The sequence below is a fragment of the Perca fluviatilis genome, chromosome 7 (assembly GCF_010015445.1).
Source record: "Perca fluviatilis chromosome 7, GENO_Pfluv_1.0, whole genome shotgun sequence".
Classification (NCBI taxonomy): Eukaryota; Metazoa; Chordata; class Actinopteri; order Perciformes; family Percidae; genus Perca; species Perca fluviatilis.
In genome coordinates, this window is record NC_053118.1 from 13,802,143 (window position 1) to 13,828,989 (window position 26,847).

Below are 26,847 nucleotides of genomic sequence, written 5' to 3' on the forward strand. Positions count from 1 at the left end.
GGATATTTTACACCATGCAAATAAGCTTTAAAATCTGTACTACCTGCTGCACAATTAGTGTTTGAGCATGAGCCTTAATTGCATCATTCCCTTCCATAGAAAAATTATTAAAGACGGTTACATTTCTTGGAAAATGTTGTGTCGTTCTGTAAAATAATTTATACGTTATCACATTTTTATTTGGCTGAGTGCAATCTGTCTGAGGTCCCAGCAACATCTGGCAGCTGAAATTATAACTGTGTTCAGGGAACACTGGGTATGATTTGTAACACTCAACAGTGCACAAACTTTTTGATTTTACTCTGTCACATCCAAGTCGCAGCAATTTAGTCAAGACACAAGCAGCAGAATGTCTAATGCAAAGAATTATTTGGGAAAGAAGTATGGAGACAATTCAAAGAATGTATGTTGACTTATTAGTGCAAATATTCACAGAAAAGATTGTACCAATAGTTTACATCAAAGCCACCCTAGTAGGTACACACAATGTCACTGTCCCCTCTGCTAATGTTGCATTTTGAACAGTTTCACAAAGTCTTGCCAGACCCTCATGTTACATTTGTGCTTTCAGTGCAGGAAAAAAGCCAGTAATCTTGGTAAATTAGAGTCACACATGTACACTTCATGTACTGCTGGGTTTTCAATTGCAGTCTCATATTTAACATATTTCCCTTTGTGGTATTAAAAACAGTGGTGAACATTTACACACCACATTTACTCATTTTACAGAAGTTTCTTCCTGTTTTTATATTATGGAACATTTGGATGTTTAACCTCTGGAGATAAAAGCTTGCAATATATGGATTCAGAATTTTTTTTTCAAAGGCTTAAACTTGCATTTGTATAATGCAGATGCTATGAAGGGTCAGTGAATGGATTTAGTATGAAAATGATGTGAATCAGATGCGATGGCCTTTACAGTCACCAGATCTCAACTCTGAAATGAGTCAGAAGTGCTTATCAGATGGTTCAGTAGCTTCAGAAATCTCCCCTCCTCACCTTTCCAACATAGAATTTCTTTTCCGAAACGACAACAGACATTCACACCCACTTCACGCAACAATTGGCCAGGTGTGCTAAGGTGAAAAAGGAGCCACTAAGGTTTGAACCTCTCTCAGCTCTTTTTTTCATTCTTTACACATCTGTTTGTGTTTACAACCAACACTATGAATGCCTTCCAGGAGAGACTGTCTGAAAATGTGTTAGTCTCGCCCCTTCCTATGACGCCCGGCTTTTCACTTACGCCTTCAAGTGTAGCTGTTTTGAACAGCTATTAACACTCTTGCCTTCCACTTGGTTGGACAACATGTTGTATGAACTAGTTTTTTTGAGAGGGATGTGCCTGCAGGGCTCCTCTGTAGAGTCGCTTTTGCAAGCTCTCGAGTTCTTTCCCATAGACAGTTTGTTAGACAGCGCTGTCCCCCATCATCAAAACCTTCATCCGATCTGTATTAGTGTATTGTTATTTCTGATTTTTTTTTTTTTTTTTTTTTTTTTCTCTCTCTCTCTCTATATATATATATATATATATATATATATATATATATATATATATATATATATATATATATATATATATATATATAACCAGGGCTCGACATTAAGGCTTGTCCGCTTGTCCGGGACAAGTGGATTTTTTGTAGGACAAGTGGAAGAGAAATTTACTTGCCCCACTGGACAAGTTAAAACTCAAACAAAACAAAATGCCATGTTAGTTCACGTTATGTGCCACTCATTTCGTCAATGTTACAGAATTGAAACAAATAGGCTACATATTTTACCCCACAATCCCGGGCAGCGGGTCGGCGGGCCGCTAACGTTAGACCCAGCCCGCTGTTCAGCGCATTCTCCGAAAGCGAAGCAGCATGATAGCACGGCGAGCTAGCCGGTGCTAGCTTGCTAACTCCACCTTCACGTTACCTCCTCGCCACATTGTTAACAGAAAACAAGCTGAAAACAGAAGTCACTCGTGGCGATAGCAATGTGCTTTGTGTGGATGAAGCATTATATACGTTATGTGTCACTCATTCCGTTTATGTTACAGATTTTACTTTACCGATTTGAAACAAATACATTAACTAACGTTAGACCCAGCAGCAGCGGGAGAGCGGACCGCTGACGTTAGACCCAGCCCACTGTTCAGCTCCTTCTCTGTAAGCGATACAGCATGAAAGCACCGCGGAACCAACAAGCCAGGCAGCCGGTGTTAGTTAGCTAACGTTAGCATGCTAACTACGCTTTAACGTTACCCCGTCCCCACATCGTTCACAGAAAACGAGCCGAATAAAGCTGTCACTCGTGGCGATAGAAGTGTGCTTTGTGCGGATGAAGCATGAAGTTAATTTGACTCTTGACGGCTGGCTCTCTGCCTCGTAACGTTACTAGCTGCTCCGCTACTTGTTTGTAGCGGATTAAATATCAGGTAATAATCAACTGTAAAGTAGCTACACCTTTTTAAAGGATCCCTTGGTAAGTGAAATTGTAGAAAGAAAAAAAAAACACGTTGACACCAACATTTAGTGGCAAAATCCATTGTTATGTCTACAAAATTATTTTAGATATAGTATAAGTTCAAGTCACCACTACCTCTGGTCAAAATATTGAATTAGTATCTCAATATATTGACTCAGTATCTCAGAATATAAACAAAGAATATCAAAGTAATGAGAAACTATAAAATATTGACTTAATCTCAATATATTGGCTTAGTATCGTAATATATTGACTTAGTAACTCAACATATTGGTTCAGTATCTCAATATATTGACTTAGTAACTCAGAATATTGACTAAGAATCTCAAAGCAATGAGAACATTCAAAATATTGACTTACAATCTCAATATATTGACTCAATATCTCAAAATATCTCAATATATTGACATAGTAACTTACAATATTGACTAGGAATCTGAAAGTAATGAGAAACTTTAAAATATTCACTTAGAATCTCAATATATTAACTTCTGCACACCGGCGTGCAACATATTACTTTGTATTATGAGTCTGGAGATCCTTTTTTCTTGTTGAAGGGGAAATCTATTGTTGGGACACATTTGTTTCTACTGTTTAAACTGAATTGTATTAATGTTGATAGGGTTTGGATGCTTTCAATGGTTTCTTCAAATTCTGCATTAGCAAAACACAATTTTTTTTATAAAATGATGAATCTTTACCCGGACAAGTGACTTTTGTTCATGGACAAGTGAAACGTAAATGTACTTGTCCGAAGGACAAGTGCCTCAAAAAGTTAATGTCAAGCCCTGATAACCCTTGCCACATACGTCGTGGGTCCCCCACCCTTTGATTTCCCGGTATGCTCCTTCACCCTGTCCGAGCGGTGGACAGAGAAGCCCGGCGGCTGGAAAGAAGAATCCGGCACGCCGCTGTGTAGCCACGTCTCTGTCAGGCAGTACACGGAGCAGTCCCGGGCCTTGCGCTGGGTCTTGATGCGGCTCAGCAGGTCGTCCGTCTTGTTCAGCAAAGACTGGACATTCGCCAGGTAGATGGACGGCAGCGGGATCCTCGACTGGCAGCTGCTCAGCTGTACGGCGTGTGTGGCGATACCTCCGCCCAGTCCCTTCGCTCTGCTCCCGACCTCCGCGGCCCGACTCCTGGCCTCGTTTGCCTCAAGTGGGTTACGCATCGAAATCAGCACACCTCAGTCCAGTATTGGCAGATGACAAACCACAAACTTCCTCACGGATCCTCAGAAGTGTCTCACGGTCATAGCTTAAAGTGGCAAATGCATCAAAGACAAAAACAAACATAAAACAGACAGCACACAGGAGAGCTCTTGCTCCTCTGACCTCTGGCATTTTCGCCCCCCAGGACTGCCGCATACTGGACGTTTTTCCTTTTTGAGACCATTCTTTGTAAACCCTAGAAATGGTTTGGTAGTACCAGTAACTGAGCATTGATTGTCTTGCTTATATGCAACTATCTCCCATTCTGACGTTCAGTTTGGAGTTTAGTTGATTGTCTAGACCTGGACCACATCCCTAAATGCATTGAAGCAGCTGCCATGTGATTGGTTGTATGATAATTGCATTAACGAGAAATCTTACAGGTGTTCCTAATAATCCTTATGGGGTGTGTGTGTGTGTGTATGTACACAGACACACACACACACACACACACACACACACACACACACACACACAGACACACACACACACACACACACACACACACACACAGTACAAGCCACTGTACCACACACCTTCTCGTTCAATGAGTTTTCTTTATTTTCATGACTATTTACATTGTAGATTCTCACTGAAGGCATCTAAACTATGAATGAATGCATATGGAATTATGTACTTAACAAAAAAGTGTGAAATAACTGAAAACATGTCTTATATTTTAGATTCCTCAAAGTAGCCACCCTTTGCTTTTTTGATAGCACTGCAAACCCTTGGTGTTCTCTCAATGAGCTTCATGAGGTAGTCACCTGAAATGGTTTTCACTTCACAGGTGTGCCTTGTCAGGGTTAATTAGTGGAATTTTTTCTGAGGACAAGTTCATCCGAGTCACCAGCCTTAAATCGCAAGTTAACAGCAGCTCAGATTAGAGACCAGATGAATGCCACATTAGACCAGTGGAAATCTGTGCTTTGGTCTGATGAGTCCAAATTTGAGATCTTTGGTTCCAACCGCCGTGTCTTTGTGCGACGCAGAAAAGGTGAACGGATGGATTCTACATGCCTGGTTCCCACCGTAAAGCATGAAGGAGGAGGTGTGATGGTGTGGGGGTGCTTTGCTGGTGATACTGTTGGGGATTTATTCAAAATTGAAGGCATACTGAACCAGTATGGCTACCACAGCATCCTGCAGCGACATGCCATCCCATCCGGTTTGCCTTTAGTTGGACCATCATGGACCCCAAACACACCTCCAGGCTGTGTAAGGGCTATTTGACCAAGAAGGAGAGTGATGGAGTGCTGCGCCAGATGACCTGGCCTCCACAGTCACTGGACCTGAACCCAATCGAGATGGTTTGGGGTGAGCTGGACCGCAGAGTAAAGGCAAAAGTGCCAACAAGTGCTAAGCATCTCTGGGAACTCCTTCAAGACTGTTGGAAAACCATTTCAGGTGACTACCTCTTGAAGCTCATCAAGAGAATGCCCAGAGTGTGCAAAGCAGTAATCAGAGCAAAGGGTGGCTACTTTGAAAAAACTAGAATATAAGACATTTCAGTTATTTCACAATTTTTTGTTAAGTACATAATTGCACATGTGTTCATTCATAGTTTTGATGCCTTCAGTGAGAATCTACAATGTAAATAGTCATGAAAATAAAGAAACACATTGAATGAGAAAGTGTGTCCAAACTTTTGGCCTGTACTGTATATACAAACACACACACACACACACCCCTAAAGGATTATTAGGAACACCTGTTAAATTTCACGTTAATGAAATTATCTAATCAAACAATCACATGGCAGCTGCTTCAATGCACGTAGGGGTGTGGTCCAGGTCTAGACAATCTCCTGAACTCCAAACTGAATGTCAGAATGGGAAACAAAGGTGAGATAAGAAACTCTGAGTGTGGCATGGTTGTTGGTGCCAGACGGGCTGGTCTGAGTATTTCACAATCTGCTCAGTTACTGGGATTTTCACGCACAACCATTTCTAGGGTTTATAAAGAATGGTCTGAAAAAGGAAAAACATCCAGTATGCTGCAGTCCTGGGGGGCGAAAATGCCTTGTTGATGCTAGAGGTCAGAGGAGAATGGGCCGAGTGATTCAAGCAGATAGAAGATCAACTTTGACTCAAATAACCACTCGTTACAACCGAGGTATGCAGCAAAGCATTTGTGAAGCCACAACACAAACAACCTTGAGGCGGATGGGCTACACCACCAGAAGACCCCACCGGGTACCACTCATCTCCACTAAAAATAAGAAAATGAGGCTACAATTTGCATGAGCTCACCAAAATTGGACAGTTGAAGACTGGAAAAATGTTGCCTGGTCTGATGAGTCTCGATTTCTGTTGAGACATTCAGATGGTAGTCAGAATTTGGCGTAAACAGAATGAGAACATGGATCCGTCATGCCTTGTTACCACTGGGCAGGCTGGTGGTGGGGGTGTAATGGTGTGGGGGATCCCTTTCACCTTCAGAACTGCCTTAATTCTTTGTGTCAACAAGGTGCTGGAAGCATTCTTTAGAAATGTTGGCACATATTGATAGGATCCAACACTGTATTAGTATGGTGTTCCTAATAATCCTTTAGGTGAGTGTGAGTGAGTGTGTGTATATATGTAGATAGATAGATAGATAGATAGATAGATAGATAGATAGATATTAGTGTGATGTCTTAATTTATTTTCTCAAATCCCATAACAAACCATTTATCTGATGCTTTTTCCCTACAGTAGAAGAGAAAGAGATTGATACACCAAATACATCAAAACTAAGTGATAGATCAGCTACATTCAGCCCACATATTGTACCATGGCAAGCTCATTGGTCTTTGGTATTCTCTAGTGATCATCACCCTCCTTGAAAGTTAAATGTCCACTGTTGGGAACACTATTGATGTGATGGAAGGCTTTGTGGTCATGGGGAGTTCTGAATAACATCTGGATGCACACAGCACCAGTCCCCTGACCACTTAATTTTCTGTCTTGTTTAGATTTTCTTTTATTCAAATGTTTTCAGCTCAGCAGTGTGCTGCATTTTAATCTGACGTTCTCTGCATCAAACTCTAAAGGATTTATTATGTTTAATATATATTAAGATTGCCTTTGATGTGCTTTGTCACACTTTGTTGAACTACACAAATTTTATATTTCAAACGAATACATTTAAACTTCACAGGCTCTCCATAACTCCCATGGAGACACTGTTTTTACTGTGTATTTGTTAGGATTATACTGCAGCTTGCAGTTATTGTCTTTACCCTCATATTAATATTCATATAATACATTTCGTTAGGTTGGTGTTTAATCTAGTTTTTACCTTTTTTATAGATTAAAGTGACCAAATGCAAAGTGGCACATATAATTACATCACAGCACCATGGATTATTTTTGAGAGCTGGACCTTGTCAGTCAACGTCAGATATACCACATATACCTGCTTCCAAATGCAAAATATTTGCTTATGAATGTAAAACTGGATTGCCCCACTTCTCACCCCTGACCTCTGCACTGGTCAATGTCAATCCTGCATGGAATCTCAACTCTGCTTCTCACTCCTTATCCCTACATTGGTCAGGTATCATTAGTGCTGCACTATATACTGTATGGCCTGATCTTCCCTCAGTTGGCACCTCTCTCCCTCAACTCAAATAAGCTGTCAATCATAAATTATCATTCCCTTTTCCACTGAACTTTGTGAGTTACTTGTAGAATGAGGTGTTTCAGCTTGAAATAAAATAATTGCATAGATCATACATAAATAGACAATGAACCCATTATACATATTTTACTCTTCTTCAGACAGATTCATTTGCAGAGGCTTTGTCTAAATATAGCTGGTATTAAAATGTGAGAATGTGAATGAGAGCCTCAGCTCCCAATGTTTCAGTTAGCTCTCTCAGTGAAAAGTTGATCTACCTAAAAAAAAAAAAAAAAAATAAACAAAAAAAGCCACTTGGGGTTTCCTTCTACTTTTATTACCGACGCAGTCTTCGTATTTAATTTTCCTCATAAACATAAACAGCCAGCAGTTGATGCTAAGGATTTATATTGTATCCATTAGAGATCATACGTATGAGGGATGTGTATGTGAGCATCTGGAGTATAAAGTGGATTAGTAATTTCAAGAATTAGTCTTGGAAATCATTATTAGCAAATGCAGATTCACAGATGTGTCTGTCAGTGGAATTAACTTCAAGATCAGGGTCTCAAATATGCTCCTCTTTATCTCTTTATCTAGCTTTCCATTCCATGAGATCCATCAAACACAGGCAAAAGTAAAAATTGCTTTTTATTCCCTGGCTTGCCAGTTGGAATAATTGGCCATGAACAGATGTCAAATATCAACAATAATAATTTAACTTGACTGCATGATCAGTCACAAGCTGTAGGAAAGAAGGAAGATGTGTATTCCTATCAAGAAGACAACCCTGGATCTGATCATACTAATTTGGTTCTATTGATCATTACCCACAAATTCAGTTATGTAGTGTTCTTTATCATAAAGCTGACACAAGTGTATCTTTTAAGATGCACTGACTGTATACAGTATATTCAATAATAACATTACTGTGCTGATTTTATATTGTTTTTAAAGGTGCTGCCTGCACATCAAGCTGAATAATCAACACTAAGTCACCATGTACCTGCTGAGGCAAAAAGAAGCCGACGATGTGTAATGTCCTGTACTGGGGCTTGAAATCAAATCCTTGCTGATGCATTTTGTGCAGGCTGGACATGTGCAGGGGACTTGGACAGAGATTGAGAGTTATGGTGGTCTTATGGAGGAGAGGAATGTAGTTGAAGATTTTGTTCAACCAAATGAATGCAGGATGGAATATTCCTCCAGGCCTGTTTATCACAACTTACAGTAGATCTTTATCAAAATTCCTCTTCAGTAGTTTGCAAAGAAATACATTGATCATAAATACTTTGGCTCTGTCAGCGCATGAGCACAATATGATAGTAATTTCTTTGAAATTGCTTTCTAGTGGAAGATGTACAACTTCAATATGCCATCTTCAAAAAGTTATCTGCCAAGGGATATAAATAATATGAATGCAATTTTGTACAGGTAATATTTTTAACTGTTAGGGTTGTTGTTACATGCAGTTCTTTACCATGTTTGTACCATGATTAATGAAGGAGACATTCAATTTGAAAATATGCATTCTTTTAATATACATGCCTACTGTAGATTTTGCAATATAGTTACTTTTTTCCAGAGTTGAAGAAAATGTGTACCGCAAAAATTATTTGTTTTGGAACACAAAAGACAACCCGTAAGTAGTGATGCACCGAAATGAAAATTCTTGGCCAAAACCGAAAAAAGAGGAAACAAAGACCGAAAACCGAAACCGAAACACCGAAAGAAATTAAGCCAATTATTAGTACCATTGCATTTATGGCTATGACTGTGTACTAACTTTACTAAAATCAAGGCATTGCAATTGTATAAATTAATATTAAAGTTTAATTAAAAAAATATCTAGCAGAAATATGGCTACAATCTGATAGTCACATACAGTATACAGTAGCCTAAGAACAGAATAGCTTACCTGTTGTTATTATTATTTGAGGCACTTCCTTGCAGGATTTCACTGAACATATCAGACAACGAGGGTGCATGCCCCTCATCTGGTGCAGAGAGACAAGTCTTTTTTTCTGCGCTCTGATTTCCTGCGCTGGGCGCTGCTCCGTGCACGCTCCGTCTCCGTCTCCACGCGGGTTCTCCGCATCCATCGCGGCCTGGATCATTTCTCGTGCGCTCTGCTTTATTTCCGCATCCAAGTAATGGTCTTTATAACGCGGATCAAGTACAGTCGCGATGAAGTGCAGAGGATCCGAATAGATCTCACTGAAATGATGTGAAGAATTTTATTTTAATTAATTTTTTTTTTAAAAAATTTTAAAAAAAAAAAAAAAAAAAAAAAATTTTTTTTTTTTTTAATAAAAAAAAAAATTTTTATTTTTTTTTTTTTATAAAAAAAAAAAAAAAAAAAAAAAAAAAAAGTAATGATGTTAAATGATTTTTTGGCCTATCCGCAGGCCATCTAGTGGGTATGAGATATAGGTATTTTTTTTGACGAGGAATATGTTTTGAGTTTTGTCCCTACTATTAAGCAACTTGGACATTCAGGAAAATACAGGAAACATAATTATACTCCGCAGCTGTAGCTTCTTCTTTCATGTCCTCTTGCCATCTTTTTTTACTACATTGCTGTTTCTTTTCTTTTACATTGTGTCAATGTACCAGTTTTCTCTGCCCCTTATTGCAGCTCCCAGGTATATTTGTTATTTAGTGGACTCTTAATCTAAAGAGATGGGTAAAACACCACTGTGATACTTCACCACTCGCTGGGTAGTGCATTTATATCCTATCCCAAGATAATATTAGCTCTTCAGATATAACTAAGCATCTAAGTAGCAAAGGCATAAATGTCAGATTTGCGCTGACATTTACCAGCTAGTAAATACTCCTAACACTTAAGTCGAGGTGACTAACAATCTCAAATATCACATGGACATCTTTTAGGTAGCCAAAACTATAAAAATACAACCTAATCGCTTTGCGTACATGACTAAAGACAACATTTAGGAAGCATTCTGCTACATATTTCATACAGCAACACAGTTATTCTTAACAATACTGTCTTCTCTTTCCATTTCCCAGAGCTGAGAAGCAGCTCATGTGGAAACCCAGGAGTTCCACCCAAAGGAATACTGAATGGAACTCAATTCAACGTAGGTGACAAGATCCGCTACCGGTGCGTCACCGGCTACGTCCTGGACGGACATTCGCTCCTCACCTGTGTGACCAACGCAGCTGATGTGTCAGTGTGGGACTTCCCTGTGCCAATCTGCAGAGGTGAGGATGTTTTATCATATTTTTTTTTTTCAACTCTATTTTAAATTTTCACAACAAATGACATATAACAGAGGCCATGGCGAATGAAACTTAGTCAAAACAGTATGTCAATTCCCCACCCACCCACAATCCAACCCAGTTCAGGTCCAAAACAGACGGGGACAGACAACACAGACCCATGCACACAGACAAACACACACCAGTAAGGAGTTACTAATCATTTTAACTGCATTGATGACTGCTGCCAACGTTTACTCCCAGCTGTACAATGTGACTGTAGGGTACCATGGAGAATACATGTTATCTTCACATTTTAGTGTTCCTCTAAGACATTTACAGTGAGCAGGTGATTGGTTTGTTTTGACCTTTTGTAGTTTGATTTCCATGAATTGCTTTATGTTAATTGCTAAGACATGATTGACTGCTTGATGGCTTGTGATTGGGTGACTGGTGCACTAAAGTCTGCCACAAGTCTTCATTAGATCTGTAAATTTATTTGCACTCTAATGGGCTGGAATGATTTTAATCATGTTGAAGAAGTTGATTAGAGCCTCTATGGCTCAAAAGGTTAATTAAATATGTATTCCTGTAGAGTAAGAAGCTTAAATACATTAATGCTGTTTGCAGGAGCGGTACATCTACTAGATTGTTGCATTGGCACTTGGGCTGTACTTAAATTGCCGACTCAAGATGAGTACAGGATTTGGGCTCCTCTTTGGAATGTTTTTCTGATTTGACGTTTTTTTTTATTTTTTATTTGTTGAGCGGTTTGCTTCTGCTGTTTTGCTGATGTCACAGTCACCTCTACTCTCGGACTGCAGCATAGGCTACAAAGCAAGGAATTAAAAACACACAAATTCTTATTTTTATCTGAAAATGTTGGGCTGTAAAAAATAAATACAACCTCACTTTTAGTCCATTGTGGTTACCCACCAACTCCAGAGCCATTGTACATTATATGGCAGCAACTTGACCATATACCGAAGGAACAGCAGAGAAAAAACTGTTCTCAGGCCACAGTCTAGAGGATAGGAAATTAAAATTAAATTTGTGAAACTGAAAACTGCAGTGTCTACTGTGTGCCTTTTCCCTCTCCTAGTAGGTTAAATATGCTGAGACAGCTGATACACGAATATGGCAAACAGCTATATGTGGTGGACATTTTTTAACCAGTACATTTTCTGTCTACCTCAGGAAAAGTGACCAAACAATAAAATGGGTTGTTTTGACTGTTAACCAGGTTACAAGTGTATGTAAAAGACATATAATTAGTATCCCCTGGTGAAAATGCTCTAAGTGATGGAGCATTTTACAGGTCAAGCCCTTTGAATGCTAGGTTTTGGTGCTGCTGGACCTTAGCACAGCTTTTGATACAGTGGATCACAACATCTCGCTTGAAAGAGGTTCACCTCCTATCTTTCAGATAGAAGTTTTTGTGCCTCAGGGTTCTGTGTTAGGTCTGATTTTATTTGCATTGTATATGCTTTCCCTGGGACATATTATTAGCCAATTTGGAGATATCCGTTATCACTTCTACGCAAATGACATCCAGCTGTACTGTATTTCTCTTTTAACCTGGAAGAGATTGACAAAGTGTTGGAATTGCTTAAATGTTTGGCTTCCATCAAGGATTGGCTGGCAAACACTTCCTACAGCTTAATGAAGATAAGACCAAAGTCCTTATTGTTGCTCCGGACACTACAGCTTCCACGTTATTCAGCTTTTGGGGTCCCTTTCTTCAGCGGTACAGTCCAAACTGAGAAATCTTGGTGTTATATTTGATCATGTGTTTTGATCAACCTATCGAATCACATTGCCAAACATAGAGATGTTGTTTCGCATTCTGAGCTTGAGATGATCATTCATAGTTTTATATCATCGCTGCTTGATTACGGCAACTCCATTTTCACCTGTCCCAGAAGTCGTCCCAGGACTGCCTACAACTGGTCCAGAACTCTGCTGCAAGGCTGTTGACCAGGTCCAGCAGGATGTCACACATCACTTCAATTTTATACTCATTACATTGGTTTCCGATCAACTTCAGCATCCAATTTAAAGTTCTTGTTCTGACTTCTAAAGCTTTGCATGGTCAGGCTCCTGTTTATATCTCGGACCTGCTCCATCCGTACACTACTAACAGGTCCCTCAGGTCTTCTAACCAGGGATTACTGTAGGTCCCACGCGATCGCTTAAAAACTAAAGGTGGCCGTTCCTTTGAATCGGTGGCTCCAAACCTGTGGAACGCCCTTCCTACGTTCTGCAGTCTCTGTTGAAGCTTTTAAAAATCAGCTGAAGACGCACTTGTTTAAATTCGCTTTTGACTCATGTTTGTAACTTTTAGTTTTTTTTTTTTTTTTTTTAATGATTTTTATTGGTCTTTCAATAATTTTTTTTTCTTGCTTTTCTGTTGGATCTTACTGTATTTTTTATCATGTGAAGCACTTTGTGACTTTGTCTGTACAAGGTGCTATATCAAATAAACTTATTAAATTATTTAAAATGTAGGTTTTTAATTATGCAAATCCTAGCATTTCAGCTAATAATGCACCAAATTAAATTAAATAAGCTCTTCAGCCAGAAGTCACAACTTTTTCCACAATATTAATGACTGTTCTCACTTTACATGCACTTGGCAGTTTTAGACTACTCAAATATTCCAAAAAGTACAAACCGAAAGATAACATGAAGATGTATGGTATGAGTGTACAACAAGAGCCAAGATCAGTTTACAGTATTCAAATATTTAAAAAGTTTCAAGAGTCTTCATTGCTTGAGGTGTAATAGATATTCTTCTCTGACACTTGGAGAGCTTCATAATGGTTTTTGCTTCATTTTCTGCTATCCTATTCCAAAATACTGTTGCCCAGGATTTGAACCCTTAAAGATTGTGTAAAAATGCCTAGCCATCTCTCTTGCTCAGCCATCGGGAACAGAGGGTGAATAAGATGCTATAGCATAATGGTAGTTTCTCTCTGACAGCTGGTTTATGACAACTGACTAGTGCTCTTCATGCGGTTTATCCCCTGCTGTACTCCGATGAGACCTGTCATCACATTTAAGCAAATAATCCAAGACGTGTATGGAAAGGTATTGTGCTGAACTGAGCCTCTTGTAATTTGTGCTGTGTTATGCACAGTACACATCACAAATGCAGGTATTGACTTGAAGTAATGTCATTTTGTCTATAATTTATCAGCATTACAGTACAGGTTCTGTACAGAGGACTGAGTAAGATCATTTGACTGATGGGTTCAACATTCTAAAGCAGTCTGGATACTGTTAGTACTCTCTTACAGAGGCTATTGTGAAAGACTACGTTTTGGAGCTGCAATCACTGGGAGCAGCTTGGTGTAGGTGAGTTAAGTTTAATAAATGTTAGAAGCTTGTCTAAATTTCCATTTGGACATTTCAACAGCCTTTTTTGCTGCATACAAGAGAACTGTTAAGGTGAAGAGATGTCTGTATTTATTGCAGCTTGGGTGAACCCTAAACCTGTGATGCACATATTCCAGGTAGTCAAACACCTTCTCCTTTGCTTTTTGCTGTGCCAGCCTCCCTTTACCCCAAACCACCAAGAGGTGCTACTGGAGTCTCATTTTTAGCCAGGAAAACCTTCACAGTTCTTTTTAGAGACATGCACCACTTCATACAGTATATCACAAGGAAGAATAAACTAGCATTAGGCAAAAGCTCTTAAGGAGAAGAATTGAAGGCCATAAGCCATGTAATGATAATTTCTTCCAGTCTAACAAATGCATCTGCTCTTGTTTTTTATTGCTGTATTCTGAAATAGCCTTATTGAACTTTAAGAACTAGGGATGCATGTTCAGCCAAACATCAGTATCAGCTGATATTCGCCTTGTTGACTGCCATCGGCATATCGGCAAATAGATTACATTAACCGATGGCAGTGGCCGATGTTTATCTGTTGTATTGCATCGATTTTCCCTCTTTATTTAAGCAGATGGAATTTTATAGTTTGCTATATTAAGATGGAAAGCAGGAAATACCAGCATGTCTTAATTGAATAAATTAATACATTTTGATGCTGGTGGACTACTAGGTGTAGAGTGTAGTCATCCAAAGAGAGTATATACTAAGAGTCAAAGATCGTTCCTCTCATTTTAATAAACAATCCCACGAAATCCCAAAGCTAGCAACGCAAATTTGCTCATGCCAATTCATTCTACAGTGCAAGGCACAGCAGGAAAATGGCACAGCAAATGTTTATGAAATGGCAAGCTTGGAGGAAACAAAAAGCAGCAGATGGAGGGTTCCTTTCCATTTAAGGATGGTGTTAGCCTCTATTGCCACGGGCCAGAAACATCACTCCTTTTCAGGCTTGGGCACTGCTTGAGCCACACTCTCACTTGACTAAATCTAGCCCAGCTCCTGTATGTCGGCAGATGGTCTTTTGATCTTATTTCCTCAGAGATTCTGCCCTTTCTGCTCATCATCAATTGTTTCACACTAAACACACCGCAACACAAAATCTCTCCCCACTCCACCCCCCACCATCTCCCAACCGTCTCTTAACCAGTCACCTCCCCTTTGTTTCTATCTCTCTCTCTTTCATCTTTATCCAAGTTCCCTTCTCCATCCTCATCCAACTTTTAAAGTCCGGCTGACAGAAAGACCGAGGGATAGAGGAGGAAAAAGAGAAAAGTGCAGGGAGACATACAGTGTCATCTTCCAATACAAATGCTGTGTTTAAAGCAGGATAATGAAGCGGTAGAACCCAAATTTGACCAATATTAAAGGTCCTATGACATGCTGCTTTTTGGATGCTTTTTTTATAGGCCTTAGTGGTCCCCTAAAACTGTATCTCAAGTCTCTTTCCCAAAATTCAGCCTTGGTGCAGAATTACAGCCACTAGAGCCAGTCCCACAATGAGCTTTCCTTAGTATGTGCCATTTCTGGGTCTATAGCTTTAAATGCTATTGAGGAGGAGAGAGGGAGGGGGGGGGCAAGGTGGAGGGTGGGGGTGTGGCATTGACCAACTGCCACTTTGCTTGTTTGAAAGCCATGATGTCTCTCTCTTTCTAATGGGTGGGTCGAATTCTCTGGGCGGGCAAAGCAAAGAAAGGCAGAGCAGGATACCCAGGGTTCGGTTTACACCTATCGCCATTTCTAGCCACTGGGGGACCATAGGCAGGCTGGGGGAACTAATATTAATGTTAAAAAAAAACTCAAAGTGAAATTTTTATGCCATGGGACCTTTTTAAAACCAATGTTAAACCTCATTACTAAACTGTGGAATTATCAGATGTACTTATATCTGCTGGACAGAGTTGTCAACTTTCATTCAATTAAAAGTGGTCACTGCCGTTTTTACCAAGGAGGCACAACATGGAAGTCAGTATGGATGAAGTGGTGTAATTTAGAATTTGATTTCCTTAGTTTGACTCATTATGAAACAACCCACACAAAACCATCATGCTTATTTATCTTGATTATTGAGAAAATCAGAATGCATGGCTTTGAGTGACTGGCAAGGTTATAGGAATCCCATAATATACTGTAGTTACTTTGAAGCCATCATAATGTCAGGTATTATCCTGTTTAGATTAACCATAAACATGTTTATCCTGTGTCACTCTCGCTTTGAAAGGTGACAATACTGTAGAGCTTGAAAGGTTGACAGAAAAACGAGAGAGAGGTAAGTCGATTAGTGGAGTCAAAAAGACTGGGGAAAAAACAACACACGGCATCAACTCAAAGCAGAAAGGCAGTGAAATGGAGAATTAATGGCTATTCTAATCGGGAGTTGCTACTGCCCATCCCAGGAGCCCATTTCGATTCCTTCCATCTAAATTGTCTCTGAACATTCATTAAACCAGGCAGCGAGACAGCAAACGGGGAGAGTATGGTAACATGAGAATATTGTCTATTGATGCACTGTCATTCTTGCTGCCAGCCCTTGTCCAACAGAATAAGAGAATTAGCCCACAGAAAAACCTTGCTCCTTTAAAACATTTCCATGTCTGTTAATGTGACTGGACTAAACAAACAGTTCTCTCTGCAATGCCTTTTCAGCTCTCTGCTAGTCAAATTGAGAATTCAGAAAATGAAAATTTTACTTACCCATGGCAAGATTTTTCAGCCGAAGTGAGAGCCTAGTTGCCCTCCACAGTTAGAATTGATATGAAAATATCTTCACCAATCTTCTGCCAGAAATGCTAACATCAACTCCATGAGGATAACAGGCAACCATTGTAATAGTGTTTGGAATAGGAATTAGGTTACCAACTTGATCCTGCATATTCAATATTCATTGATTTCAAAAGAGTATATTAGAATCATTTTTATAAAACAAAATGACCCAAATCCCTTGCCCATATGTAACATTGATTAGTGCTGTGGTGCCATAATGCTCATTGAATCATCCTCTTCTCTATTCTATATTATTATTATTATTATTATTATTATTATTTAAAACCTGAAATTACAGAGAGATGGTCACTATAATAAAACGACTCCCAGCAATATGCATGATTAAGGCTGTCCCAAACGATTAATCTAGGGATTATTTTTTTTATTATTCGACTAATCTAACGATTACGTTTTTCAATAAGCGATTATTTTCCCATTGCTCAATTAAGTGCAGGACATATACCCAGAGATACTTGATGAAGGGCCTGGCCTGAGGATAGTGGCGGGACATACAGTGGGGAGAACAAGTATTTGATACACTGCCGATTTTGCAGGTTTTCCTACTTGCAAAGCATGTAGAGGTCTGTAATTTTTATCATAGGTACACTTCAACTGTGAGAGACGGAATCTAAAACAAAAATCCAGAAAATCACATTGTGTGATTTTTAAATAATTTATTTGCATTTTATTGCATGACATAAGTGTTTGATCTCCCAAGAATTATGGCTTTCACAGACCTGTTTGTTTTTCTTTAAGAAGCCCTCCTGTTCTCCACTCATTATCAGTATTAACTGCACCTGTTTGAACTCGTTACCTGTATAAAAGACACCTGTCCACACACTCAATTAAACAGACTCCGACCTCTCCACAATGGCCAAGACCAGAGAGCTGTGTAAGGACATCAGGGATAAAATTGTAGACCTGCACAAGGCTGCGGTGGGCTACAGGACAATAGGCAAGCAGCTTGGTGAGAAGGCAACAACTGTTGGCGCTATTATTAGAAAATGGAAGAAGTTCAAGATGACGGTCAATCTCCCTCAGTCTGGGACTCCATGCAATATCTCACCTTGTGGGGCATCAATGATCATGAGGAAGGTGAGGGATCAGCCCAGAACTACACGGCAGGACCTTGTCAATGACCTGAAGAGAGCTGGGACTACAGTCTCAAAGAAAACCATTAGTAACACACTACGCCGTCATGAATTAAAATCCTGCAGCGCACGCAAGGTCCCCCTGCTCAAGCCAGCGCATGTCCAGGCCCGTCTGAAGTTTGCCAATGACCATCTGGATGATCCAGAGGAGGAATGGGAGAAGGTCATGTGGTCTGATGAGACAAAAATAGAGCTTTTTGGTCTAAACTCCACTCGCCTTGTTTGGAGGAAGAAGGATGAGTACAACCCCAAGAAAACCATCCTAACCGTGAAGCATGGAGGTGGAAACATCATTCTTTGGGGATGCTTTTCTGCAAAGGGGACAGGACGACTGCACTGTATTGAGGGGAGGATGGATGGGGCCATGTATTGCGAGATCTTGGCCAACAACCTCCTTCCCTCAGTAAGAGCATTGAAGATGGGTCGTGGCTGGGTCTCCAGCATGACAACGACCCGAAACACACAGCCAGGGCAACTAAGGAGTGGCTCCATAAGAAGCATCTCAAGGTCCTGGAGTGGCCTAGCCAGTCTCGAGACCTGAACCCAATAGAAAATCTTTGGAGGGAGCTGAAAGTCCGTATTGCCCAGTGACAGCCCCGAAACCTGAAGGATCTGGAGAAGGTCTGTATGGAGGAGTGGGCCAAAATCCCTCCTGCAGTGTGTGTGCAAACCTGGTCAAGAACTACAGGAAATGTTGCTGTTATGCTGACTCTGGGATGCATTTTACAAAGTCTACAGACTACCATGTTGTTGTTGGCATTAAGAGTGAAATACTCCCACACTTTAGAAGATCGTGTGCAAGCCTTTTTCTCAACGTGTTGAAGAACTTGCGAGGAATCCATACTTGCGCTGTTGCTGGAGGCAGCCGGTTATTTATAGCTTTCTACGCACGATGCATTGATGCGAATTATTTGTGTCGACGCAGTTACGTAATCGATTACGCCGACTACATCATGCACACATGATGCAAATTGAATTGCATCTCTGCAACCATGTATGATCTCTTTACTGCTTCTCAACCCTGTCAGTGTTTAACATGATTGGGATAGGGCTCTAAGTAGAGATCGCGCCTCATTGTTTAAGAAAAAGCCTAAGTCACACATAACATCCAGAGTATCTTTTTCCACCTGCTATACTCCAGTAGCAGGAAGAATGAAAAAACGTTATTCACAAGCATTGGCATGTTCTGAAGAGTGATCCGACACTCAAAGACATCTGCACTGAGCGGCCCAGGTTTAGATGTAGGCGCGACCACAACATTTGTGACCAATTGGTCCACTCAGACATGACCACCCCACCCTCGACCACTTGGCTTCCCAGGCCACCCCTGGGTTTCTATAAATATGGTAACTGTGCGCAATGCTCCAACTCGACCAATGCGAAACACTTCTCACATCCCCGCATTGGCAAGAAATACCCCATCTCTTCATTTATTAATTGCAACAATGCACATGTGGCGTACCTTCTAAAGTGTCCCTGTGAACTGGCTTATATAAGCCAAACAAAACGTTAACCCAAACTAAGGGTAGCTGAACACAAGACGGTAATTCATACCCAGAACTTAACCTGTGCCTTGGTGAGGCATTACAAGCAGGCCAATCATGGCTCCCCTACATCACTAAGGTTCTAGGGAATCGAGAAAATCACACCCACACCCAGGGGTGGCGATATCATTAATAAACTGGGCAACAGGGCAATTCAAAGTGCTTTACATAAAACATTAAAGAGCAGTTGGAAAACAATTTAAAACAATTTAAAAACAAACAAATTAAAAACATTAAAAGATAAGAATAAAATTGATAGTGTAGTATAAGAAATTAAAGTTAATAAAATAATTATTTAAAGAAAAGCAACATCAAAAAGATAGGTCTTTAGCTTAGATTTAAAAGAACTGAGTTGCAGCGGACCTACAGGTTTCTGGGAGTTTGTTCCAAATATGTGGAGCATAAAAACTGAACGCTGCTTCCCCCTGTTTAGTTCTGACTCTGGGGACAACAAGTAGACCTGTCCCAGACGAACTGAGAGGTCTGGGTGGGTCATAATGTAGTAGCAGATCAGAAATGTATTTTGGCCCTAAACCGTTTAGTGATTTATAAACCAGTAAAAGTATTTTGAAATCAATTCTTTGAGGCACTGGAAGCCAGTGTAGAGACTTCAGTACTGGAGTGATGTGATCCACTTTCTTGGTTTTAGTGAGGACTCGAGCAGCAGCGTTCTGAATCAGTTGCAGCTGTCTGATTGATTTTTTTGGGGAGACCTGTAAAGACACCGTTACAGTAGTCAAGTCTACTGAAGATAAAAGCATGGACAAGTTTTTCCAGATCCTGCTGAGACATAAGTCCTTTAACCCTTGATATATTTTTAAGGTGATAATAGGCTGATTTTTTTATTATGTTAATGTGGCTTTTAAAATTGAGGTCTGAGTCCATGACTACACCAAGATTTCTGGCTTTGTCTGTTGTTTTTAACATTGTCGTTTGAAGCTGAGCGCTGACTTTCAATCGTTCCTCTTTTCTGCCCAAAAACAACCACCTCAGTTTTTTCTTCATTTAATTTAAGAAAGTTCTGGCACATCCAATCATTAATCTGTTCAATGCACATATTTAATTGTTGTATTGGGCTATAGTTCCCTGGCGATAAGGTTATGTAAATTTGGGTGTCATCTGCATAACTATGGTAACTTATTTTGTTGTTTTCCATAATCTGAGCCAGTGGAAGCATGTAGATGTTGAACAGAAGAGGCCCCAGAACAGAGCCTTGGGGAACTCCACACGTCATATTTGTATGCTCAGATGTATAATTACCTATAGACACAAAGTAGTCCCTATTCTTTAAATAGGATTCAAACCACTTTAGTACTGAGCCAGAAAGACCAACCCAGTTTTCCAATCGGTCAAGCAATATGTCATGGTCTACCGTATCAAATGCAGCACTGAGATCAAGTAATACTAAGACTGACATTTTGCCACTATCTGTGTTTAAGTGAATGTCATTAAAGACTTTAACAAGAGCCGTCTCAGTGCTGTGGTGTGGTTGAAAACCTGACTGGAAGGCATCAAAACTGTTGTTTAGCGATAAGAAAAGGTTGAGTTGTTGAAAAACCACTTTTTCTATGATTTTACTTAAAAATGGAAGGTTTGATATTGGCCTATAGTTGCTCATTAGTGTCGTGTCTAGATTGTTCTTTTTTAGGAGTGGCTTGATGACTGCAGTTTTCAGGGCCTGTGGGAAGATACCTGAGAGCAGAGATGTGTTTACAATCTGTAGAAGATCAGAAGCCAAACAATTCTAAACATTTTTGAAAACACCCGTTGGTAGAATATCAAGGCAACAGGAGGAGGTTTTCAGATGTTGTATAATGTACAACATTATATGTTTTGGATACATACACTCGGCACTTTAGAACCTCTAGGTTTAAATGAAGAATTTAAGTTAACTTGCTTTCTCTAATGTCAAAGTATGTCAAAATATAGTACTTAAGATGAATATACCTTTATTCCCATTGTGATTGGAAATTTGTATTGATTTTAAACGTGTACAGGTTACCAGTGATGAATAAGAAGCATGAAAATATTCCTCACATTACTAAACAAACATAGGGCAACTCAAGCATCAGTGCGTGCATACACAATATCTTCCCATATGGACACCAGACAAGACCACTATAACAAAAACAAACAAAAAAATAAATAAACATAAATAAATAAATAAATGAAGATGGGGGGGGGAGAAGACAAAAATACAAATAAAACATGGAGGAGGCTGCGTTGGAAATGTGAACCAGAGAGCTCTTGTATTGTGTAGGGAGAGGGGGCTGAGCCTGTAGTTCATCACTGAAGGTCATTTATATATTGAAGAAAGTTTTGCCATTTAAAGTAGTGCCAATCTAACCTGTCCAGCAGGGTGAAGGATACTCGTTCATATGCAGCCACTGTAGTCGGGGCATTGTACCAGTCCATGATTGATGGAGGATGAGCTGACTTCCACTGTTGAACTAGCCGGGGATTTCCACTGGATGCGTAACAGCTGCGGACCGGCTCCGCTGCGTGTCTGCTGCGTGCTCCGCCGTCCGTCAATACCCACCGGGTCCGGATTTGTTGCGGAACGGCTGCGGCCGTAACTGACAGCTGTAGTCACGAGGACCCACAAGTTCTCGCGAATTCAGGTAGAATAGAACCACAAAACCAACAACAGTTTGTTTCCATCCAGAGGAGTAGAGGGGAAACGACTCTGAGCTGTGTTTTCAAGGTGTAGTTCAGGGAAATATGATCCGCCGTGAGCACGGTGTATTTTATTTTGAAAATTAACCGGATATTTATTTTGTTTCTGTGCTCTACTTCCTGTCCCACACTATCTGCCGTGTGCTGAATTGCTGCGCAGCTCTCCGTCGTCCGTCAAAAATAGAAGCTTTGCGTATCTGCTGCGGAGGGCTGCGGACTGACGGAACTGGGACGGAGTCGGGACGCAGACGTTCCGCAGTCTGTGGAAATACACAGATTGACTTTAATGGAAACCTAATGACTCCGTCGACGTTCCGGAGACGTTCCGCATCCAGTGGAAATTGCCGGTAGCAGTTTCCTACCATTCATGATAGCGGTCTGGACCCATTCTGCATCGACTGAAGCAATACCTTTTATTCACATTGTATTGTGAACATGTAATGCTTGTTACCTATCAACATTGTTTTTAATCATTCTTGACCTGTTTGTGGGAGTTTGCCGTTTAATGACTGATGTAATGAATGTAGCACCTTGGTTGAGATGGGTGTATCTTCAGGTAGCCATTCTCTCCACAGACTCTGAAGATTTAACCTTACATCGAAACGTTAGTCACTGTTATGCTCCTTAAAAAATAAAACTAGAAATTAAGAAGACCTCTATGTTGCACTGGCTGTTTTTTTTTTTACTGTACGCTCTCTTGTCCTGCCCTGGTTGCACTGTATTGTTATGGTTTGCAGAAGCGCAGAGAACTCTTTTTTTTCTAATGTTTAACATGACTTGCAGCTGAGCAAATGAGGAACTTACTGTAGACATAGTCACTACCTTTGCATTAATACAGGGATTATTACAAAGGAAAAACCTAAGGTAGTGTAGACAGTTATACATGAGTTCCTTCCTTCTATCCTTGGGGGTGAATATTTCTAAGTAGAAAGACAAGTGTTGTATATCTGATCAAAGTCAAGGGGAGAGAGGCTTAATCCCTCCTCAAGTAGCATTAGATTGCTGATGCTGGGGATGTAAATGAGCTCAGCTAAAGCAGTCCTAATCCTCACCACCATCTTTTTTTTTTTTTTACACTGCCACCGTTTTTTAAAAAGAGACAGATCCTCCTTCGTCTTTAAATCCAGAGCATGCTCTAATGATTTGCTAGGGAACGCATTGCCCAGGATTCAGTGTCTTTTATGTCACTAAACCTCATTGGCACACTGTACCTCAAATGCTGCCTTGCATTCCAATGAAATGCTTCATGTGACTATATGGAACCTGAAAGGCATTATCCAGTTGAAGCAATTTAAAATTATCAAGCTGCAAAGCTTTTTTGAGCCTGAGACAGCAGTTTGCCGATTCATGATTTACACTACCATGCATGGGTGCTTCTCAAAGACTCAGCTAAGAAACCTGTCGTAGCACTTCTGTACAATAATGAAGTACTCCCAAGCATCTACCAAATTTTCCTGTGCAATTTAAATGGCTACTGTAGACAATAAGTTATAAGTGAGGTATCATTAAACCTGGTTGTGGAAATCTATCCAGTGCCCTTTGAGGAAGCCCTTTGCTGACATATTGGTGATTAATCCATAGCACACAAACCAATGAAAAGCTTTTTTCGTTTAACCAAAAAGTCTCTTTAAAGTTGCTTGCAGACAATGGGCAGTTACCATTGCTTTGTTTTACTATTTCCAGGCTACATACAACATTACCCTCTGTACTTCTCAATCAAACTTTGTCACTTGGCTTTTTGCTGCCACCACCTGTGTTGAATGACATTTAACAATCCTCAGAGAACAAGTCTGTTATAGGGGTGCAAGATCTAAGCACTTTTTATTTTACTATGTCTCTTTACATAAATTTTTTTTCTACTACTATGACCTAACCGTTCGATCAGACATACTTTGCAATGCCCTCTGTAAATGGACAGTATTGCATGGCTATGCTGCCGCCTGCTCGTAGGGGCAGTAATTACAATTTTACCTACTTTAACGGCGCCATAAAGTCTAGACTCAATCAGATGTCCATGATCTGCTTAACGACAGTACAGTGGAACGTTTGCCTTTAACAGAGCGAGAGTAATAACATAATATACTATCATTACTAAGATTAAACTACATTCTTGGTTATGTTTGCACTGAATAACTCATTCAATAAACAGAAACCTAACTCTTACAGCGCATATGAACAGATGCGCAATATAAGCTCACACAAATGGCACCCTCGTGAATTAGCCTACTGTTTATAACGTACATTCATAAATCCTACATAACATTGTCCTGTACCTACAGGACATCAGACTTACTTATTGATGCACAGCAGTGTCCGTAAACTTAGTCCAATGAGGGGAGAAAGGAAAGTGTGGCAGTGTTCCATGTTAACGCCTTTTCTCTCTCAACTACCGCTGCCTGCTTAATTGCGTTAATAGTCCAGGGCTACTACTGACAGGGAGAGAGACTGTATTACTAACAGCCAATTCAGTCTGCTCAAAGCCATGGTCTTTTTCACAAATAAGTTGCACGTAAGGGGGGAAAAAAAGTATCTTCCACTCAAGGGGCCCTATCTTGACTTGCACTACAGTGCAATGCCCGACGCAAGTGTCAATTTCCCGCCCAGCAGCCGTGACTAGGATAAGCGCGTGTTTGACAGGGTGGGGGGCATGGCATCACGATGGTGGCTCTCCATCTTGATGCCACGCCCCCCACCCTGTGATATATCGTCCATCGGCACAACCCTAGAGCTGCGTCCCGTCCACTGGCTGTGTGGCTTAGTTGTTTGATTTAGAGCCCGCTTGAAATGCTATAATGATCATGTTTAATTGGCCAGTTATGTTAGTGCACATCAGCGCACAGGTCCACTACGTGACAAACCCTATGGAGCGAACCACGGGTCCGCTATGTGACAAACCCTATGGAACGTACCATGTGACGTGTGTACATATTTCAACAGAGAGAGAGAACAAAACGGAACGAATCAGAGAAGAGAAAGCAAAGTTTTGTCCTGTTCTCTTTATTTATATATTTTATACTGTACAACCAGTCAAACATGTCCTGTTCTGTAGACATGGTCGTTATTTATTTACTCATGTTGGACCAGTTGAGTTGAAATAAACATTGTGTTGTAAGAAAACTTGTTTAATTTGTTATGAATCTATTTTGATGCGTTTTCCCAGAACTTTTGTAATTTTACATGTTTGAAATAGGGATGCACCGAATATTCAGCCACCGAAAATTTTCGACCGGAAATGGCCCAAAAGGGCATTTTCGGTTTTCGGCCGAAATACTTTTATCACCAAAACAATACGGCCGAAAATGTTGTGATGACGCAAACAGAAACCGCGACCTGCACGTGTGTCAGTACCCGATCCACCTGCAAAGCGTCTCCTAAGCAAAGAGGTTGAGACGGACCACGGAGTGAAAACAATGAAAAGTACGCTCTTAGTCTGTCAGCACACGTTTCAGTGAGATCTATTCGGATCCTCTGCACTTCATCGCGACTGTACTTGATCCGCGTTATAAAGACCATTACTTGGATGCGGAAATAAAGCAGGGCGCACGAGAAATGATCCAGGCCGCGATGGATGCGGAGAACCCGCGTGGAGACGGAGCAGTGCACGGAGCAGCGCCCAGCGCAGGAGATCAGAGCGCAGAAAAAAAGACTTGTCTCTCTGCACCAGATGAGGGGCATGCACCCTCGTTGTCTGATATGTTCAGTGAAATCCTGCAAGGAAGTGCCTCAAATAATAATAACAATAATAGGTAAGCTATTCTGTTCTTAGGCTACTGTATACTGTATGTGACTATCAGATTGTAGCCATATTTCTGCTAGATATTTTTTAAATTAAACTTTAATATTAATTTATACAATTGCAATGCCTTGATTTTAGTAAAGTTAGTACACAGTCATAGCCATAAATGCAATGGTACTAATAATTGGAATAATTTGTTTCGGTTTTCGGTCTTGGTGTCCTTTTTCGGTGCATCCCTAGTTTGAAAATATCAAAATTAATATCTATTGCAATATTCATAATCAATATTGCAATATCACATTTTGTCAATGTTGTGCAACCCTAGTCTGTTATGGAAACCACTTCAGAGGAATTTATAAAGGAGGTATTTTTTATTTGTTCCAGCATCCTATTCTGGTGTACAAATATCTGAGGAACAAAAATGGGCTTTCATTTTTTGTTTACGGTTTATGGGAGAGCCTATTCATTGTCTCTTTCTTTTCTATGATAATGCCAGTGGTATCATTTGTGGCAACGTTGTGTACTCTGCCTTCCAGTCAAAACCCAGAACATAAACTGTGCTGGATGGCAGCCTGCGGTTTCTGCTCGCTGTCGGCATGCACCTCACGGCCTAACTTAATTTACTTTTATCTACAGAACAGAGTCTTACTGCTGTGTTATTTGATTGATTTATCAAGTTTCATTGTACAATGCCCTTAGGCCATAGCAGATGCCCTGCAGATTCTTGGATAATTGTGCTAGTTGTATTCCTTCCACATATGATAATACAAGTAAAGTGCCCAATGTAAACGTGCCTTTTCGGAAAGGGCAGATTGCTTGGCCTGTGGTATTGTTGCTTGCAGCTTTCTGGAGGACCGCTAATCCAAACAACTTCACACTAGACACTGCGCTTCCTTGGGTCCTGAACAATACACCTGCCATGACATAGTTGCGTCCCCTAGAAATGCCAAAGTATACTTACATTTGCTGATTTTGGGGACCAAGAAGCTGGTTAAACAGTGATTTGGCTCAGATTGAGTTGACTGCAGAGACAAAGGGATCTTGGCCTACATGTGAATCCCAAAGCCAGTTTC

General features: G+C 40.3%; 1 protein-coding gene across 1 annotated transcript in view; it reads left to right on the forward strand.

The window, feature by feature from the left end:
* LOC120561928 (CUB and sushi domain-containing protein 3-like) overlaps positions 1-26,847 on the forward strand; it is a 292,084-nt gene that overhangs the window by 48,090 nt on the left and 217,147 nt on the right. Inside the window, exon 4 of the mRNA XM_039805270.1 lies at positions 10,320-10,514. Within this exon, the coding sequence (XP_039661204.1) occupies positions 10,320-10,514 (195 nt within the window). The remainder of the gene's footprint in view (positions 1-10,319; positions 10,515-26,847) is intronic.